At 49.8% G+C, this 20,674-nt stretch overlaps 1 protein-coding gene across 1 annotated transcript in view; it reads right to left on the bottom strand.

Annotated features, from left to right (window-relative positions):
• LOC140386673 (ras-like protein family member 10B) overlaps window positions 1-20,674 on the bottom strand; it is a 257,826-nt gene that overhangs the window by 214,790 nt on the left and 22,362 nt on the right. Inside the window, exon 2 of the mRNA XM_072469216.1 lies at window positions 17,828-18,151. Coding sequence (XP_072325317.1) covers window positions 17,828-18,043 — 216 coding nt within the window. The 5' untranslated portion in view covers window positions 18,044-18,151. The remainder of the gene's footprint in view (window positions 1-17,827; window positions 18,152-20,674) is intronic.

The raw sequence follows: 20,674 nt of genomic DNA, 5'->3' as shown, positions 1-20,674 counted from the left end.
TGGCCTTCATAGCGAGAGGATTTGAGTGTAGGAATAGGGATGTTTTACTGCAATTGTATAGGGCATTGGTGAGGCCACACCTGGAGTATTGCATGCAGTTTTGGTGCCCTTATCTGAGGAAGGATGTTCTTGCTATGGAGAGAGTGTAGCGAAGGTTTACCAGGCTGATTCCAGGGATGGCGGGTCTGTCATATGAGGAGAGATTAAGTCGGTTAGGATTATATTCATTGGAGTTTAAAAGAGTGAGAGGGGATCTCATAGAAACTTACAAAATTCTTACAGGATTAGACAGGATAGATTCAGAAAGAATTATCCTGATGGTGGGGGAGTCCAGAACTAGGGGTCATAGTTTGAGGATTAGGGGTAAACCTTGTAGGACTGAGGTGAGGAGAAGCTTCTTCACTGAGAGAGTGGTGAATCTGTGGAATTCACGACCACAGAAAATAGTTGAGGCCAAAACGTTGTGTAATTTTAAGGAGGAATTCGATATAGCTCTTGGGGCTAAAAGGATCAAGGGCTATGGGGGGAAGGCAGGATCAAGGTATTAAACTTGATGATCAGCCATGATCACAATGAGTGGCGGAGCAGGTTCGAAGGGCCGAATGGTCTTCTCCTGCTTCTAATTTCTATGTATGTTTCTATGTATACACCATCTGCAGCTTGTAAATCAGAAGAGATTGGAGGAAGAAATGAAAGTGGATTGTGAGAAGGGGGATTAAGTAGAAGGGTATTGTCATCCTCCACAGTTTGGACTTCATCACTGGCCACAACCTCAATCATGGGAAAAACAATAATTGGCAATACTCTTCTCCATGACCCATGCTTTTCCCCCAACAATTCTGCGCTGCTGTCTCTTATTGTGACACTACTTAGCACTGTAAGAGAAATGGAAGTCTGTCAGTGAATGTGATGATCTTCCTGTCACAGTTGAATAGCAGTGTGTGAGGCTGAGTGCTTGCAGTAGTGCTAAGTGTGTGAGGGTGAGGTGAGGCAATGAGTGTTGGGTATGAGTCGAGATTGTTAGTAGATGAGAGACAGGGGTGTGGTGAGTGGAACAGAGTGCATACGGCCACTAGTTTATATGTCAGGATATGGCATTTGAAGATGTATTCACCAACGTTGGCCACTCATATGAGGTCATTGAACTTTTTTGCGGCACAGCATCTAGGACCTTGAAACCAGATTGCTGGCATTGACCTCAATGATTATCAACTCCCCCGGCTTTCATTATATATAAACCTACTGAAACCCTGAGGGAAGAGGATTTCTCTCCTGTTCATTTCCTACCCCACCACCTCCATTGCTGCATTTGAGAAGCTGGGGACACATTGTCTTGACTGTTGTATCATTTTCACTCCACTTTCTGCTCAAAACCTCTTCTTGAACCTGCTGCATCCAAAATGCACCCCACCTTGAAAAGAAGCCATTTGTATGACAGGCTGGCTTTGAGCTTTGCATTAATTTGTATTGACATTGCGTTGATTGTCACTATCGCTTATATTTGTCGGCGATGCAGAATTTGCTGCCTGCTTCACTCTTAGCTGGCACGGGTTAATTACATATTGTGTTCCCAGTTTATGATTATCAGCCTACTTCAATTTTCCCACCAGGTGTTATCATTCTACATTGACACTGGCAGAAATGCAAAGATTAATCAAAACTAGTTTGATCTTGTCCCATTTTCCGATATTCTGTCTTTCTACACAGTCCCTACATTTGTGCCATTATTCTGTGTGTATACATAGTCCCTCAATTTGTGATAATTATTTTGTGTTTATACACAGTCCCTCAGTTTGCGGTAATTATTTTGTGTCTATACACAGTCCCTCAGTTTGTGATAATTATTTTGTGTTTATACACAGTCCCTCAGTTTGTGATAATTATTTTGTGCCTAAACACAGTCCCTCAGTTTGTGATAATTATTTGTGTCTATACACAGTCCCTCAGTTTGCGGTAATTATTTTGTGTTTATACACAGTCCCTCAGTTTGTGATAATTATTTGTGTCGATACACAGTCCCTCAGTTTGTGATAATTATTTGTGTCTATACACAGTCCCTCAGTTTGTGATAATTATTTTGTGTCTATACACAGTCCCTCAGTTTGTGATAATTATTTTGTGTTTATATACAGCCCCTCAGTTTGTGGTAATTATTTGTGACTATACACAGTCCCTCAGTTTGTGATAATTATTTTGTGTCTATACACAGTCCCTCAGTTTGTGATAATTATTTGTGTCTATACACAGTCCCTCAGTTTGCGGTAATTATTTTGTGTTTATACACAGTCCTTCAGTTTGTGATAATTATTTGTGTCTATACACAGTCCCTCAGTTTGTGATAATTATTTTGTGTCTATACACAGTCCCTCAGTTTGTGATAATTATTTTGTGTCTATACACAGTCCCTCAGTTTGTGATAATTATTTGTGTCGATACACAGTCCCTCAGTTTGTGATAATTATTTGTGTCTATACACAGTCCCTCAGTTTGCGGTAATTATTTTGTGTTTATACACAGTCCTTCAGTTTGTGATAATTATTTTGTGTCTATACACAGTCCCTCAGTTTGTGATAATTATTTTGTGTCTATACACAGTTCCTCAGTTTGTGATAATTATTTGTGTCGATACACAGTCCCTCAGTTTGTGATAATTATTTTGTGTCTATACACAGTCCCTCAGTTTGTGATAATTATTTTGTGTCTATACACAGTCCCTCAGTTTGTGATAATTATTTTGTGTCTATACACAGTCCCTCAGTTTGTGATAATTATTTTGTGTCTATACACAGTCCCTCAGTTTGTGATAATTATTTGTGTCGATACACAGTCCCTCAGTTTGTGATAATTATTTTGTGTCTATACACAGTCCCTCAGTTTGTGATAATTATTTGTGTCTATACACAGTCCCTCAGTTTGTGATAATTATTTTGTGTTTATACACAGTCCCTCAGTTTGTGATAATTATTTTGTGTCTATACACAGTCCCTCAGTTTGTGATAATTATTTGTGTCGATACACAGTCCCTCAGTTTGTGATAATTATTTTGTGTCTATACACAGTCCCTCAGTTTGTGATAATTATTTGTGTTGATACACAGTCCCTCAGTTTGTGATAATTATTTTGTGTCTATACACAGTCCCTCAGTTTGTGATAATTATTTGTGTCTATACACAGTCCCTCAGTTTGTGATAATTATTTTGTGTCTATACACAGTCCCTCAGTTTGTGATAATTATTTGTGTCGATACACAGTCCCTCAGTTTGTGATAATTATTTTGTGTCTATACACAGTCCCTCAGTTTGTGATAATTATTTGTGTCTATACACAGTCCCTCAGTTTGCGGTAATTATTTTGTGTTTATACACAGTCCTTCAGTTTGTGATAATTATTTGTGTCTATACACAGTCCCTCAGTTTGTGATAATTATTTTGTGTTTATATACAGCCCCTCAGTTTGTGGTAATTATTTGTGACTATACACAGTCCCTCAGTTTGTGATAATTATTTTGTGTCTATACACAGTCCCTCAGTTTGTGATAATTATTTGTGTCTATACACAGTCCCTCAGTTTGCGGTAATTATTTTGTGTTTATACACAGTCCCTCAGTTTGTGATAATTATTTGTGTCTATACACAATCCCTCAGTTTGTGATAATTATTTTGTGTCTATACACAGTCCCTCAGTTTGTGATAATTATTTGTGTCTATACACAGTCCCTCAGTTTGCGGTAATTATTTTGTGTCTATACACAGTCCCTCAGTTTGTGATAATTATTTGTGTCTATACACAGTCCTTCAGTTTGCGGTAATTATTTTGTGTTTATACACAGTCCCTCAGTTTGTGGTAATTATTTGTGTCTATACACAGTCCCTCAGTTTGCGGTAATTATTCTGGGTGGGACTCTCCATCCTGCCAGCCCCGTTTTTCTGTCCCGGCGCAACCCCGCCAGCAGTGGTATCCTCCATTCTGGCAGCCCGCCAAGAGGGTTTCCCATTGTGGCCATCCTACGTTGTCGCGAAAATCGTGGGCGTGGGTGCGCTGCCGGCGAAGAGGAGGATCCCGTCAACGAAGGATCCCGCAGCAAGTATTTATACACAGCCTCTCAGTTTGTGATCATTATTCCGGGTCTATACACATTCCCTCAGTTTTTCTTTTCAATTTAAAGTACCCAATTCTTTTTTCCAATTAAGGGGCAATTTAGTGTGGCCAATCCGCCTATCTTGCACACCTTTGGGTTGTGGAGGTGAGACCCATGCAGACATGGGGAGAATGTGCAAACTCCACACGGACAGTTACCCAGTGCTGGGATCGAACCCACGTCCTCAGTGCCATGAGGCAGCAGTGCTAACACAAAATAATTACCATAATCTGAGGGACTGTGTAGACATAGAATAATGGTCATAATCTGAGGGACTGTGTATGGACCCAGAATAATTATCATAATCTGAGGGACTGTGTATAGACACAGAATCATTACCCCAAACCTAGGCCCAGTCCCCCGCCCTATCCCTGTAACCCCACCTAACATGTACATCTTTCGACACTAAAAGGCAGTTTAGCATGGCCAATCCACCTAACCTGCATCTCATGTTACCTGTCAGTCCTTCAAGGTTCATGTACATTCTTTCCAAGTCACTTATTGTCCCTGAAAAGTCAAACAGCTGCCATTGCCCTCAAATTGCTTTCCCACAACACTAATATGTACCCAGTATGCCAATATATTTCTTGTACCAAGTAACAAACTATACAGTTAATTCATAAACACATTTTTTGAAAAATTAGTTTGAAACAAAATGGCAGTGTTCCTTTATGAAGGAGGCAACGGGATTATAATGTGAAATCCCATCTCCAAGCCGGGCTCATGGATAACAATGAGAAGGATTCACACCTGCAGCAAGACCCTGACTGGTTCTACCTCTTGATGTGAACACAAAGCACTGGAAAAAAGGGCAAGATCAGCAGAGCAAAGACCCAGGGCAGAATTTACCGACCATTCCGCTGCGTGTTCTTCGGTAGCGGAGGCGGCCCGCCAGCAGAATTTACCGATCCTGCCGTTGTCAATGGGATTTCCCCGTGACTGCACCCCTCGTCGGTGGGAAGCCCGTGCACTGGCATGGACCGGAATATCCCGCCGGCGTGAACAGCGGTAGATTGCACCCCCAATTTATGGCCTGTCAGTTTGCACCTCGAGAAGTGGATCTGAGTGAAGCTGCAGAAAAAGCTGGAGACATGGGGCAAAATCTAACGGCCGTGCTCGACTTGGGACTGGACTGCCAGTCTGGCACCCTTGCAGTTCCATCTGGGCACCTTGGCAGTGTCACTGTCAGGGTGCCCAGGTGGCACCGCAGTGCCAGGGTGACAATTTACCCACATTGGAGATCAGACCCGGGGTGCCCTGCCCTTAAGAGGTGGGGTGTGGGGGGGTTCGATGACCCCTATATAGGTGAGCTGGGGTATTGGAGGGTCTAGAGATCGGGGTGAGCAGAGTTCATTAGAGTAGAAAGTGAAGTGCAGCATTGGCAGGGCGTTCCTCACCGAGGCCCCGGACTGAAGCAGATTGTTTGCTAGCAATCGCCGGGAAACACCCAGGTAAATGTGCTCGACACGAGTCTCTGTTTCATTTCCATTAAATCCTGCCCGTGGAGAAAACAAATAGTTTCAAGTCCCTGGGGGGTCATTGGGGACAGAAGCTCAAAGTTTGGAAATGGAAATTAAGCACCAGATCAAGTCTGGTTGGCACAAATGGAAGAAGTGCAGTGGAGTGTTTTGTGATAGAAAAGTATCACGAAAACTGTAAGGAAGAACCTGGTGAACAGTTATGGGGCCGGACTAGTTACATTGTGCAGAAGCCTGGGCAATATCAGGAAGAAAGGAACAATGACTGGACACGAAGAAGATGTGGATGCCGAGATGGATGTGGGGAGCAATGAAAAATAAGGAAATCAGGAACCAGCACATTAGGGGATCAGTGGAGACTGTGAGAGCATTGAACAGAATAGCCAAGAAGTCAAGTTTGAGATGGTCCGGTCCTCTGCTGCAGAGAGAGAGAGGACATATGGTAATGAGGATGACGGAGATGGGGCTGCCAGGAAGAAAGTGAAGAGGAAGGTCTAAGACCAGATTGAAAGATATGGTGGTGAGGGACTTAAATACAGCAGGATTTGAAGAGGAATGGGTGATTGACCCAAGAGGAGATGGAGAGACCTCAAGTAAAATGGGAGAAGTGAAAAGAATAGGATAATAGAAAGGAACACCATGGACTGAATGAAGGAAATCAGTTGTAATTCACACTGTCGCTAAATTAAAGACAAAATGCACTTCCGGTGGCGGCTATGAAGGAGTAAGTCGCACATTTGGTGGTTCCAGCTCTGGTCGGACTTTTGGACCTTTCCCCCGTTTTTCTACCGTACTTGAATTGTAAAACTGATGTTAGTGGCAATTGTTTACTGAATTCCCAGTTCGGTGCATGGAGAAAAGGACTAGAAGTGTTCGTAAGGGCAGAAACAAAAAGATAGAGAAGGGTTGGGCTGTAGCTGCAACAGAAGACAGCATGGCGGAGGTTCGGACCGCTGGCTTGTCGACCCAGCAGTCTATGGAACAGCTGATGCAAGTCATTCCGGAAGGCTTTGCTACGCAGAAACAGGACTGCTTGGACCCGATAAAAGAGTTGATTGAGCGGTTGGAGCATAGATTGGCTGCCCAGGATCGGGCGATCCCGAAGGTGAAGAAGACGCTGGCTGAGCAGGAGGAACATCAGACTGTGGTGGAGCTGGAGGTGGGGATGCTGAGGGACCAGCAGAAGAAGCTCCTGGAGAAGGTGGAGGACCTAGAAAAAAGGTCCTGCCGGCAGAACCTAAGGATCTTCGGGCTCCCGGAGGGGTCCTAAAGAACGGACGCTGGGGTATACATCGCAGACATATTTGTGAAGCTGCTGGGGGATGGGGCATTCGCCCGGCCCTTGGAGGTGGATAGGGTTCACGGAGTACTCGCGAGGAAGCCGCAAATGGGAGACCCCCCGAGAGCAATGGTGGTGAGATTCCACAGGTTCTCGGATAAGGAGCGCATTCTACAGTGGGCCAAGCAGACACAGAGCTGTAAATGGGACAATAGCATCCTGCGGGTTTACCAGGACCTGAGTGTAGAGGTGGGCAGGAGGCGAGCAGGCTTCAACCAGATCAGGTCGATCCTTTTTAAGAAAAAGGTGAAGTTTGGACTGTTATACCCAGCCCGTCTCTGGGTCATGCATGAGGATCAGCACTTCTACTTCGAGTCGCCTCAGGACACCTTGGACTTTGCGAAAAAGAAAGGGCTGGTGATAGATTGAGAACTTTTGAACTTGGCTGCAACGTTCATGTTTTTGTGTTTTCTTTTTGTTTCTCTGTTTTTGTAAAACATTTCCCATTTTGCGTTTCATGGAAGGTGTTTGTGATGCCGTTTGCATTGATTTGGAACCAGCGGTGGAGCTGAGTGAGTTAAGGTTTTTATTTGCACTGTTGGGGGATGGAGGTGTGCTTGTTTTGATTTGGTGTTTTTCTGTTGGGTAATTATGTGGGGATTGTTTGATGTTGGAGTTTGATTGCATGAGCGGGGGGGGGGGGTGCAATAGGGGGGAGACTATCTGGAGCCGGGGATGGGGGCCACCAAGCTAGCAGGGCGAGCTAGCTCTCAGAAGCACAGTGGGTGGTGTGCATATGTTTCGTTTATTAAAGGGGTTGGGTTACAGGGTGTTGTTACTAGGGGGGAGAGGAAGTGAATGTTCTGCTGACGAGGGAGGGACTAGGGCTGAGGGACAGAGAGGAGGTTAGGGGCGGGGGCTGCCTGGGGATGGACCGGTGGAGGTGCGGAGCACGGGCTGGAGGCGGGCCTAAAAAAGGGGATGACTGATCGGCGGAGTGGGGGGCTCATTAGGCTGATCACCTGGTATGTTCGAGGGTTAAATGGGCCGGTCAAAAGGGCACGTGTGTTCGCGCATCTTAGGGGATTGAAGGCGGACGTGGTGATGTTGCAGGAGACGCACCTTAGAGTTACGGACCAGGTTAGAGTGAGGAAAGGCTGGGTCAGTCAGGTCTTTCACTCGGGACTAAACTCAAAGACTAGAGGGGTTGCGATCCTGATCAATAGTCTCGGACGTGGGAGGTCGGTACATGGATGGATCCATGGAGATTTGGGCAGCCGAGGGTGAAGGAGTTCTCCTTCTACTCACACGTGCATAAAGTGTACTCCCGGATTGATTTTTTTATTTTGACCAGGGCCTTGCTGGCTTGGGTGGTGGATACAGGGTACTTGGCGATCACAATCTCAGACCATGCTCCTCACTGGGTTGACCTGCAGGTTAGTAAAGACAGTAACCAGCGCCCGCATTGGAGGTTAGATGTGGGACTTTTTGCGGATGAAGGGGAGTGCGAGCGGCTGAGGAAATGTATTCAAAGCTACCTGCTGGTCAATGACACGGGGGAAATTTCAGCAACGGTGGTGTGGGAAACACTGAAGGCGGTGGTCAGGGGGAGCTGATCTCGATCCGGGCCTGTAGGGAGAAGGTGGACAGGGCGGAGACGGACCGACTGGTAAAGGATTGATAGGAGCTATGCGGAGACCCCAGAGGCAGGGCTTTTAAGGGAACAGCGGAGGTTACAGGCGGAGTTTAGCTTGCTGACCACAGGGAGGGCGGTGAAGCAGCTGAGAAAGGTGCTTGGGGTGATCTATGAACATGGAGAGAAGGTCAGCAGAATGCTTACACAGCAGCTTAGGAAGAGGGAGGCAGCTAGGGAGATAGGGAAAGTAAAGGAGGGAGATGGAAACCTGGTTGGAGATTCAGTAGGGGTGAATAAGGCGTTTAGGGATTTCTACAGCAGGCTGTACAGGTCGGAACCCCCTACGGGGCTGGAGTGTATGAGGCGCTTTTTGGAGGGGCTGAATTTCCCAATGGTGGACGGAGAGCGGGTAGAAGGGCTGGGGGCCCCAATGGGGCTGGAAGAGATAGTGGCGGGCTTGAAGGGCATGCAGGCAGGTAAGACCCCGGGTCCGGACGGGTACCCAGTTTTATAAAAAGTTCTCGGGGATATTGGGGCCGGTGTTGTTGAGGATGTTCAATGAGGCAAGGGAAAGAGGGGTGTTGCCCCCGACGATGTCACAGGCAACAATTTCGCTGATTCTTTTTCTTTTTTTAAAAAAATATTTTTATTCAAAGTTTCACATGTTTTTTTACAGAAATAAGAAAAAACAAAGAACATATAAATAAACATCTTATAGCTATGTCACGTATGCCCCCAATATACAAGCCCCCCATTAAACAATAATAAACACAGTAGTAAACACAAAGTACCCCCCCGGGTTGCTACTGCTGCTGTCCACCTCCTAACGCTCCGCTAGAAAGTCTAGGAACGGTTGCCACCGCCTGAAGAACCCTTGCACAGATCCTCTTAAGGCAAATTTTACCCTCTCCAATTTAATGAACCCTGCCCTGTCGCTGATCGATGCTTCCACACTAGGGGGCTTCGCATCCTTCCATTGTAGCAGAATCCTCCGCCAGGCTACCAGGGACGCAAAGGCCAGAATACCGGCCTCTTTAGCCTCCTGCACTCCCGGCTCGTCCGATACCCCAAATAGTGCGAGCCCCAAACTCGGCTTAACCCGAGGGTTTACCAGCTTAGACACTGTCCTCGCAACGCCCCTCCAGAACCCATCCAGCGCTAGACACACCCAGAACATATGGGCATGATTTGCTGGGCTCCCCGAACACCTCACACATCTGTCCTCTACTCCAAAAAACCGACTCAGCATTGCCCCAGTCACGTGCGCCCGTGCAGAACCTTAAAATGTATCAGCCTAAACCTGGCGCAAGAGGAGGAAGAATTTACCCTACCCAGGGCGTCCGTCCACGTACCCTCATCTATCTCCTCTCCCAGCTCCTCCTCCCATTTACCTTTCAGCTCTTCCACCGAGGCCTCCTCCTCCTCCTGTATCTCCTGGTAGATCGCCAAGACCTTGCCTTCTCCAACCCTCACCCCCGAGAGCACCCTATCCTGGATCCTACGTGCTGGCAGCAGTGGGAATTCCCTCACCTGCCGTCTTACAAACTCCCTTACCTGCATGTACCTGAAGGCATTTCCTGGGGGGAGCCCAAATTTTTCCTCCAACGCCCCAAGGCTCGCAAACGTCCCATCTATAAACAGGTCCCCCATCCTTCTAATACCTGCCCTGTGCCAGCTCAGGAACCCACCATCCATTCTCCCCGGGACAAACCGATGGTCCTCTCGGATTGGGGACCGCACCAAAGCCTCTACCTCTCCCTTGTGGCGTCTCCACTGCCCCCAAATTTTGAGGGTCGCCGCCACCACTGGACACGTGGTGTACCTTGTCGGCGGGAGCGGCAGTGGTGCCGTCACCAGCGCTCTCAGGTTCGTGCCCACACAGGACGCCATCTCCAGCCTCTTCCACTCCGCCCCCTCCCCCTCCATTACCCACTTGCGTATCATCGCCAAATTGGCAGCCCAGTAGTACCCACACAGATTAGGCAACGCTAGCCCTCCTCTGTCCCTGCTCCGTTCCAGAAACACCCTTCACACCCTCGGGTCTTTTTCGCCCATACAAACCCCATGATGCTCCTGCTGACCCGCTTAAAAAAGGCCTTCGGGATCAGGATGGGGAGGCACTGGAATACAAAAAGGAACCTCGGGAGCACCGTCATCTTCACCGACTGTACCCTATCCGCCAGGGAGAGTGGCAGCATATCCCACCTTTTAAACTCCTCCTCCATCTGCTCCACCAGCCTCGTCAAGTAGGGCCCCCTAGCTCCTGGCCACCTGGATCCCTAGGTACCGAAAACTCCTTTCCGTCCTCTTCAGTGGAAGCTCGTCTAGCCCCCTTCCCTGGTCCCCTGGGTGTATCACGAATAGCTCACTCTTCCCCATGTTGAGCTTATACCTGAAAAAGTCTCCAAACTCCCTGAGGATCCGCATCACCTCCGGCATCCCCCCCACCGGGTCCGCCACAAACAGTAACAGGTCGTCGGCATACAGCGATACCCGGTGTTCCCCCCCCCCCACCCCCGTCTCTCTGTCCCCCCCCGCACCAGCCCCCTCCAGTTCCTGGACTCCCTCAAAGCCATCGACAAAGGCTCAATTGCCAACGCAAATAGCAGGGGGGATAGGGGGCACCCCTGCCTCGTCTCCCGGTACAGCCAAAAGTATTCCGAACTCCTCCGATTCGTGGCCACGCTCGCCACCGGGGCTTCGCCCAGTAACCTAACCCAACTAACGAACCCCTCCCCGAACCTGAACCTCCTCAACACTTCCCACAGGTACCCCCACTCCACCCTATCGAAGGCCTTCTCCACATCCATAGCCGCCACTATCTCCTCTTCCCCCTCCACTGCAGGCATCATGATTACATTTAGGAGCCTCCGCACATTGGTGTTTAGCTGCCTTCCCTTCACGAAACCCGTCTGGTCCTCGTGGATCACCCCTGGAACACAGTCCTCAATTCTGGTAGCCAACATCTTCGCTAACAGCTTTGCATCCACGTTGAGGAGCGAGATTGGCCTATACAACCCACACTGTAATGGGTCCTTGTCCCGCTTCAAGATCAGCGAAATCCGCACCCTGGACATCGTCGGGGGTAGGACCCCTCCCTCCCTCGCCTCATTGAAAGTCCTCACTAGTAGTGGACCCAGCAGCTCCATATACTTCCTGTAAAATTCCACCGGGAACCCATCTGAGCCCGGTGCCTTCCCCGCCTGCATACTCCCCAGCCCCTTAGTCAGCTCCTCCAGCCCTTCCGGTGCCCCAAGCCCCGCCACCTGCCCATCCTCTACCCTCGAGGACCTCAGCCGATCCAGAAAACAACGCAACCCCCCTCCTCCGTCGGGGGCTCAGACCTATACAGCCCCTCATAGAAATCTTTAACTACCCCATTTATTCCCACCGCACTCCGCATTGTGTTCCCCCATTTATCCCTAACTCCTCCAATCTCCCTCGCTGCCTCCCGCTTCTGAAGCTGGTGTGCCAACATCCGGCTAGCCTTCTCCCCGTATTCCGCCTTCCTCCACTGCACCTCCGCCTTCTTGGTAGTCAACAGGTCGAACTCGGCCTAGAGGCTTATTCGCTCCTTGAATAGTCCCTCCTCGGGGACCTCCACATACCTTCTATCTACCCTTAAAATCTCCCCCACCAACCTCCCCCTCTCTCTCCTCTCCTTCCCCTCCTTGTGGGCCCTAGTGGAGATGAGCTCTCCCCTAATCACCGCCTTCAGCGCCTCCCAGACCACCCCTACCTGCACCTCCCCATTATCGTTCACCTCTCGGTATCTTTCAATGCACCCCCGGATCCGCCCGCTCACCTCCCCATCCGCCAGCAACCCACCTCCAGGTGCCACATCGGGCGCTGGTCCCTCTCCTCCCCTAGCTCGAGCTCCACCGTGCGGGGCATGGTCTGAGATGGCTATGGCCGAATACTCCGTGTCCTCCACCCTCGGGATCAGCGCCCTGCTCAAAACAAAGAAGTCTATCCGGGAGTAGGCTTTATGGACGTGGGAAAAGAATGAGAATTCCCTGGCCCCCGGCCTGACAGACCTCCATGGGTCCACTCCTCCCATCTGGTCCATAAACCCCCTCAACACCTTGGCCGCCGCCGGCCTCTTATCCATCCTGGACCTAGAGCGGTCCAATGCTGGATCCAATACTGTATTAGAGTCCCCCCCCACCATTATCAAGCTCCCTGCCTCCAGGTCCGGAATCCGGCCCAACATGCGCCGCATAAATCCAGCATCGTCTCAATTCGGGGCATACACATTCCCCAAGACCACCCGCACCTCCTGCAGCTTACCACTCACCATCACGTACCTACCTCCATTGTCTGCCACGGTGCTCAGCGCCTCAAACGACACCCGCTTCCCCACCAAAATCGCCACCCCTCGATTCTTTGCGTCCAACCCTGAATGGAAAACCTGCCCTACCCACCCCTTTCTCAGCCTAACCTGGTCTGCCACCCCCAAATGCGTCTCCTGGAGCATAACCACATCTGCCTTCAGTCCCTTCAGGTGCGTGAACACACGGGCCCTCTTGACCAGCCCGTTCAGGCCTCTCACATTCTAAGTTATCAGCCGGATCAGGGGGCTGCCCACCGGCCCCCACACCCCCCCCCCTCCTCCCCCACCCCTGCCGATTAGCCATCTCCCCCTTCTCGGCCAGCCACATGCCTGTGCCTCCCGCACTCTCCGTTCCCCCCAGCGGCAGACCCCCGCCCCAACTCTCTCTTCCAGCTCCCCTTTGGCCAATGCAGCAGCAACCCCCCCCCCGCCACCCAGCTAGGTCCCCCCCTAGCTGCATTGCTCCCCCCATAGCACTCCCGTAAGTCAGCTGACTCCTGCTGACCCCGGCCGCTCCCGCCACTCCATCGACCCCCCCAGTGTGAGAACCTCCCTACCCTCCTGTCCATCAGCAGGCACTCCTCTCCAGCACCACCACCCCCCCCCCCCCCCTCCCGACCCAGCCCCCTCCCTTCCCTAGTGCGGGAAAAAGCCTGCACTTTCCCCGCCGCCTCTGGCACAGCTCCCTTTCACAGCCTGATCCCAGCTATCCCACCTCGGGCCTCCCCTCTCCCCACCCCTCCAATGGGGCCCTGTCTTCCACCCACCGACGCCCACACTCTCACCATCCCCCCCACTACGAACCATTTCATCCTACCCCACCCAGCACCCACAAAAAACCAGAACCAAAAAGAACAGAACATCGCCCCCAAAACACAACAATCACATCAATCCCCTCTCGACATCCCCTCACAACCGACCCTCAATCCGAGTCCAACTTTTCGGCCTGGATAAAGGTCCACGCCTCCTCCAGCGTCTCAAAGTAGTGGTGGCGGTCCTTGAAAGTGACCCACAGTCGCGCCAGCTGCAACATCCCAAATTTCACCCCCTTCCATTGCAGAGCCGCCTTAGCCCGATTGGACCCGGCCCTCTTCTTGGCCACCTCCGCGCTCCAGTCCTGGTATATCCGGATCTCTGCATTCTCCCACCTGCTGCCCGCTCCTTCTTTGCCCACCTTAGGACACACTCCCTGTCCACGAAGCGGTGGAACCGCACCAGCACCGCCCGTGGCGGCTCGTTGGGCTTGGGCCTCCTCGCCAGGACTCGGTGGGCCCCCTCCAGCTCCAGGGGCCTCGGGAAGGCCCCCACGCCCATGAACGTGTTCAGCATCATGACCACGTGTGCTCCAATGTCCGACCCCTCCACTCCCTCTGGGAGACCCAGAATTCGCAGGTTCTTCCTCCTCGACCGATTCTCCATGTCCTCAAACTTCTGCCATTTCTTATGCATCGTCTCATGTGCCTCTACCTTCACTGCCAGGCCCAAGATCTCGTCCTCATTCTCCGAGGCCTTTCGCCGCCCCTTGGGCCTTCTGGGTCTCGAGCAGCTCTTGTTTATCAAAGCCTTCATCGGCTCCAACAGCTCTGCCTTCAATTCCGTGAAGCAGCGCTGGAGAAACTCCTGCTGTTCCTGCTCCCACTGCGCCCACGCTGCCTGGTCTCCACCCACCGCCATCTTGGTTTTCCTTCCTCGCACTTTTCGCTGCTCCAAAACTACCTTTTTCACCGCTCCACTCCTGGTCCAATCCATACAGTGCTGGGGGGTGGAGTACAGGGTTTCGCTCTATGCGGATTACCTGCTTCTGTACGTTTCAGACCCAATAGAGGGGATAGAAGAAATCATGAGGACTCTTGGAGAATTTGGCCGGTTTTCGGGGTATAAGCTTAATATGGGAAAGAGTGAAATGTTTGTGGTCCAGGCAAGGGGACAGGAGAGGCAACTGGGAGAGCTGCCATTTAGTTTAGTAAAGGGTAGCTTTAGGTACCTAGGCATCCAGGTGGCACGGGAATGGGACCGGCGGCATAAATTGAATCTGGCTCGGCTGGTGGACCAAATGAAATGAAATGAAAATCGCTTATTGTCACAAGTAGGCTTCAAATGAAGTTACTGTGAAAAGCCCCTAGTCGCCACATTCCGGCACCTGTTCGGGGAGGCTGGTACGGGAATTGAACCGTGCTGCTGGCCTACCTTGGTCTGCTTTCAAAGCCAGCGATTTAGCCCTGTGCTAAACAGCCCCTGAAGGATGGTTTTCGGAGATGGGACGTGCTTCCGATGTCTCTGGCTGGGAGGGTGCAAACGGTGAACATGACGGTCCTCCCGAGATTCCTATTTGTATTTCCGTGTCTCCACATCTTTATTCCCCGGTCCTTTTTTAAGTGGGTCAACAGAGTGATTATGAGCTTCGTCTGGGCGGGCGAGTAAGGAAGGTAATGCTTGAGTGGAGTCGGGGAGAGGGCGGGCTGGCGCTGCCAAATTTCAGTAACTATTACTGGGCGGCGAATATAGCCATGATCAGGAAGTGGGTGGTGGGGGAGGGGTCGGCATGGGTGCATATGGAGGCGGCTTCATGTAAGGGCACCATTTTGGGGGCGTTGGTAACTGCACCTGTGCCGTTCCTGCCGGCATGGTACTCCACCTGTCCAGTGGTGGTGGCGGCCCTGAGAGTTTGGGGCCAGTGGAGGCGGCATGTGGGAGCAGTGGGAGCATCGGTCTGGGCCCCAATCTGTGATAATCACCGGTTTGACCCGGGGAGTATGGATGGGGGGGTTCCGGTTATGGCAGAGAGCGGGGATTGAGAGGATGGGCGATGTGTTCATAGAGGGGAGCTTTCCGAGTATGAGGGCGTCAGAGGAAAAGTTTGGGTTGGCGAGGGGAAACAAATTCAGGTAACTGCGGGAAGGTGCGGGACTTCCTTCGTAAATAGGTGTCAACCTTCCCTCTCCTACCGCTAAGGGGGATTCAGGACAGGGTAGTTTCCAGAGGGTGGGTAGGAGAAGGGAGCGTCTCGGTCATTTATAAGGAGCTTATGGGGTTGGAGGAGACGCAGACCGAGGAGCTGAAGCGCAAGTGGGAGGAGGAGCTGGGAGGTGAGATAAAGGATGGTCTATGGGCAGACGCGTTGAGTAGAGTCAACGCGCCTGCAACATGTGCCAGGCTCAGTCAGATACAATTTAAGGTTGTTCACCAGGCTCACATGACAGTGGCCCGGATGAGCAGATTCTTTGGGGTGGAGGACAAGTGCACAAAATGTGCGGGAGGACCGGCGAACCATGTCCATAGGTTATGGACATGTCCAAAGCTTGGGGGATTCTGGCAGGGGTTTGCGGATGTCATGTCCACGGTGTTGAAAACAAGGGTGGCACCGAGTCCAGAGGTGGCGATTTTCGGGGTGTCAGAAAACCCGGGAATCCAGGAGGAGAAAGAGGCAGACGTTCTGGCCTTTGCTTCCCTGGTAGCCCGGAGACGGATACTATTAGCTTGGAGGGACTCAAAGCCCCTGAAATCGGAGACCTGGCTATCGGACATGGCTAGCTTTCTCTGGTTGGAGAATATCAAGTTTGCCTTGAGAGGGTCACTGTTGGGGTTCGCCCGGAGGTGGCAACCGTTCGTTGACTTCTTCACGGAAAATTTATCGTCAGTAGACAGGGGAGGGGGGGGGGTAGTTTAGATTAGAGTAGGGGGTCAATAAGGGTGGGACCTGTACGACAGGTAATGGCTTTTGCACTATGTTTATGGTTTCTTTTATATTGTTTCTTTTGTTGTTGTCACTATACCAAAAATACCTCAATAAAATGTTTTTTTTTTAAATTAAAGACAAAATATTACGTTGAAGTACATTATCAGGCCGGTAAAACATGGAGAGTCTATTTAAAATGATAGAAGCTCCATTTATTTTATTTTATTTTTTAAAATTTAGAGTGCCCAATCCTTTTTTTTTTCAAATTAAGGGGCAATTTAGCGTGGCCAATTGGACTAACCACTGCGCCACTGTGCCGCCCTACAAAAAGTCCATTTAAAACAGGATTTGAATTCACATTCCCTGAATTGTTACTCCAATGAGTGTATAAGTTGGATTGCTGAACGAGCAATCCAGAAGCCCGATAATACAATTCAAAATCCTTCAAATATTCAGGACAGGATTCTCCGGTTCTCCTGCCACATGTTTCTTGGCTGCGCGACATTCGCGGGCGAGCGGATTCTATCTTCCCGCCGATTGTCAATGGGATTTCCCATTGTAACCACCCCACGCCACCATACAACCCACTGATGGGGCTGTGCTGCTAGCGGGAAAGGTTAATCGCAAGACCAAATAATTTAGCTCTCAATCTTTCCTCATAATTAAAATTCCCCAGTTCAGGCAACAGCCTCCTCAATCTCCTCCGTACCCCTTCTATAGTGCACGCACATCTTTTCCATGACGCCGCCGATTTGAATTCAATTTAAAACATTTGGGAATATGAAGTTCATACGTATGACAATAAAACTCTTGTTAAAAAAACATTTTCGCCAACATCCTTCTAGAAGGCATCCTTTATGTATGGTTCTGAACTACACTCTGAGGTAGCCTGGCAGGCTACTGAAGTTATATCAGCAATTGCCAGACTGGGAGAGGGAGGTACAAGCTTCTGATGAACTTTAATAGAAGAAGTCTATAAAGGGGTGACTGGACAAAGAGGAATGAAAGAAAATGGGCGATTCAGGCAGAGCGGAGAAATCAATGGAAGAGAAGTGATTGGAAAACGAAGACGGAGCAAAAAATATTTTAAAAGTACAAAACTGTCAGTATCGAGATGAGCTGTTCGGGGTTTTCAGTCAGGCGATTGATTTTACCACTTGCTGGAAAAATAGACTGCTAATTGAAAATGCCTGCTATTTGCTTTGTCGAAACAGTCTCCCACACACCAAAGAGAGAATCACATCAGCTCCGGTGACCTGTGACAGGCGTCGGGATCAGAACAATTACCTGCAGAGTGTTGACTGGGAAGGATGGAATGGGCGGAAAGTCCATTATCTGTAGGTCGTGCACATGCTCGTTCATGACCACAGCGGGCAGGTAGACACGGCGTGCTCTTGTGGGCAGGTAGTGGTCACTATAATCGTTGTAGAGGAACTGGTGCACAATTGCCGATTTCCCAACCCCTTGTGCTCCAAGGATTGCTATTTTGAAAGTTGTCACCATGCCGTTGCAGGACTCTCGCTGTGGATTGCTGGCAGGCTTGCATATTCCAGGGACTGCCAGTCAGATAATCTCAAGAACCATGGTCACATAGTTCCCGTCAGCCTGCTCCTGAACAAGAGAAAGAGGTCATTAGGGACCCATTATTCAATACACACACATAATAAATACTTCTCAACTAAACGTTATTCAGGGAAATACTCGTGCCAGGAGCTTGGTTGGCACTATGGGATGGGTGGTTCATCTTTGAATGGCAGGGCTCTAGTTGTCATGGATGTTAAGTAGAAACAGATATTTATAGGATGCAAGGTTGCCATTGGATCCATCATATCTATGGTGGCTGACAAGGATCTATTCAAGTTAACCCCACTGCCCAGCTCTTGTTCCATAGCCTCAATTGTACATAAACATGCTTTTTAAATTTCTTGAGAGCTTGTGCCTCTACCACCCTTTCAGACAGTCAGTTCCAGATCCCTAGAACCCTCTGGATGAAAAAATGTTCCCTTGAATCCTATGCAAATTTCCTATCTCTTATCCTAAGTCTATGCCCGTTGGTTATGGACTCCTCAACCAAGGGAAAGCGGATGGTAGGTCGGGTCCGGGCATGGACAACACCATGTTGTATGGCGCGACTGCTGCAGGTCGTCAGCCGTGCACATTCGCAGCCAGGGATCTGGCCATTCTCCGACCGTTTTCGGCGCGGGAGCCGGGAGTTTCACCCGGCGCCGGTGCTAGCCCCTCACCCGTCCCGGAATCGATAAGGGTTTCGCGCAGATTTTGTGGTTGTAAAAAGCCACATATGCTCCGTTGGCGTCAGCACTTAGCCGCTGAAACGGAGAATCCAACCCAGCGTTTCGCCAGCCTATTCAATTTTTCCTCATGACTAAAATTCTCCAATTGAGGCAACTTCTTCTTAAATCTCCTCTCTACCCTTTCTATAATACAATCACATCGTTCCTATGGCTAACACTGTGAAGGCAAGTATCCAACATACCACCTTGACCACCTTATCTACCTGTCCTGCTACCTTCAGGGGTCTGTGGGCATGCATGCCAAGGTCCCTCTGTTCCTCTATACTTCTATGGTCAGGATTATCTGCTGCCTGAAGCGGACAGAGAGATCTGCGATTGGGCGGAGAGTCCAGCGTCGGCAAAAAATAATGGGATCAATCGGTTTTCAATGCTCCTGTCCCCTGCTCGCGGTGGGACTGAGGATCATGCCCAATTCCGCGGGAGGATGCAAATAGGTCAAACTGACACATTTGCATCCTCTTAACGGGCTGAGCACTGGATTCTCCAAGCCTCTGTGATTCTCCAGTCCTCTGGGCCCAGATTCACGTGGGCGTGGATTGGTGCAGCTATTTGTCACCTTGGCCCTAGCGTGGTGAACGTCACGGTGGGCAATATCTCTCAGCAGAAAACACTTTTACTGCTTTTGATATGGGCAAGAGTTGTCAATCATAGCTAGATGTTTATAAACATTGCAGGTAGTTCCACAGCAGGGTACTTGAGACCCATTCAAGTGTGAAGGGAGATGAAATTAAACAATCCAGACATCTGGCTGTCTGGAAGCTGTCGATCATAGCCTAGTAAAAGCAATTTATCATTGATGTGAGTAAAAGCCTTGCAGATCAAAGGGTCTAATGGGGTTTAAACCCTGGTAATATGGCTTTTACTTTCTAGGAATTTATAGCTGTTGCTTTCTCTGCATGTGGCAGCAGCTGTAGGCGGCAAGTGAGTTTTAAAGCAATGATTTTTTTTTTCACTGTTTCCGTCTGGACCACTCTTTAGCTTCCAGGCAGAGGTTTCTGCTGTGAGGGAGGAATGGTCTTGGAGGGGGTCAATTACAGAGGGTCTCTGGATGGGGTCCAGTAATGGGTGTCTCTGGTGGGGGTTTCTGTGATGGATCCTCGGTTGGGGGTCTCTGTCATAGGGGTCTCTGATGAGGGTCTCTGGTAGGGGTCTCTGTTATGAGGGTCTCTGGTGGGGGTCTCTGTTATGGCGGGTCACGTCACCTTCATGTGTGCGTACTGTAGGGATCCAACAAACCCCATGGTTGGGGAGAGGAGGAGGTCAGCCGCCAGACTCGCTATTGGCCCACCCAGTCAAAATGGTGGCAATCCCCTCATAAATGTGCATGGCAAGGGATAGTGAATTGCCTGTAGGTGCTGCTCCCAGTGTGAGCATAAATCAGAGCCGATTCTTCTCTGGCAGGAGAACATAGTCGCCCAAACGTAGAATCCTGCCCTGTGTATTCCCTTGCATCGTTTGTCCTCCCTAAATGCATTATCTCACACTTCTCCAGACTGAATTATATTTGTTACCGATTTGTCCACCTGACCAATCCATTGATATCTTCCTGCAGTCTGCAGCCTTCTTCCTCACTATCAACCACATGACCAGTTTTTGTATCATTTGAAAATGTCTTAATCATACCCCCTGCATTCAAGTCCAATTATTGATATAGAGATCAAAGAACAAAGGGGTTGGTACTGAGCCCTGAAAAATGCCAGTGGACACAATCTCCCCACCATAAAATATCCATCTCCCTCGCTTCCTGCCTCTGAATCCATTTTGCCACTTTGCCTCACATCCTATTGGCTCTTACTTTGGTCACCAGTCTGCCATGTGGCAA

Source organism: Scyliorhinus torazame, chromosome 12 (genome assembly GCF_047496885.1).
Source record: "Scyliorhinus torazame isolate Kashiwa2021f chromosome 12, sScyTor2.1, whole genome shotgun sequence".
NCBI classification, from domain to species: domain Eukaryota; kingdom Metazoa; phylum Chordata; class Chondrichthyes; order Carcharhiniformes; family Scyliorhinidae; genus Scyliorhinus; species Scyliorhinus torazame.
This window is presented reverse-complemented; position numbering and strand designations above follow the sequence as displayed.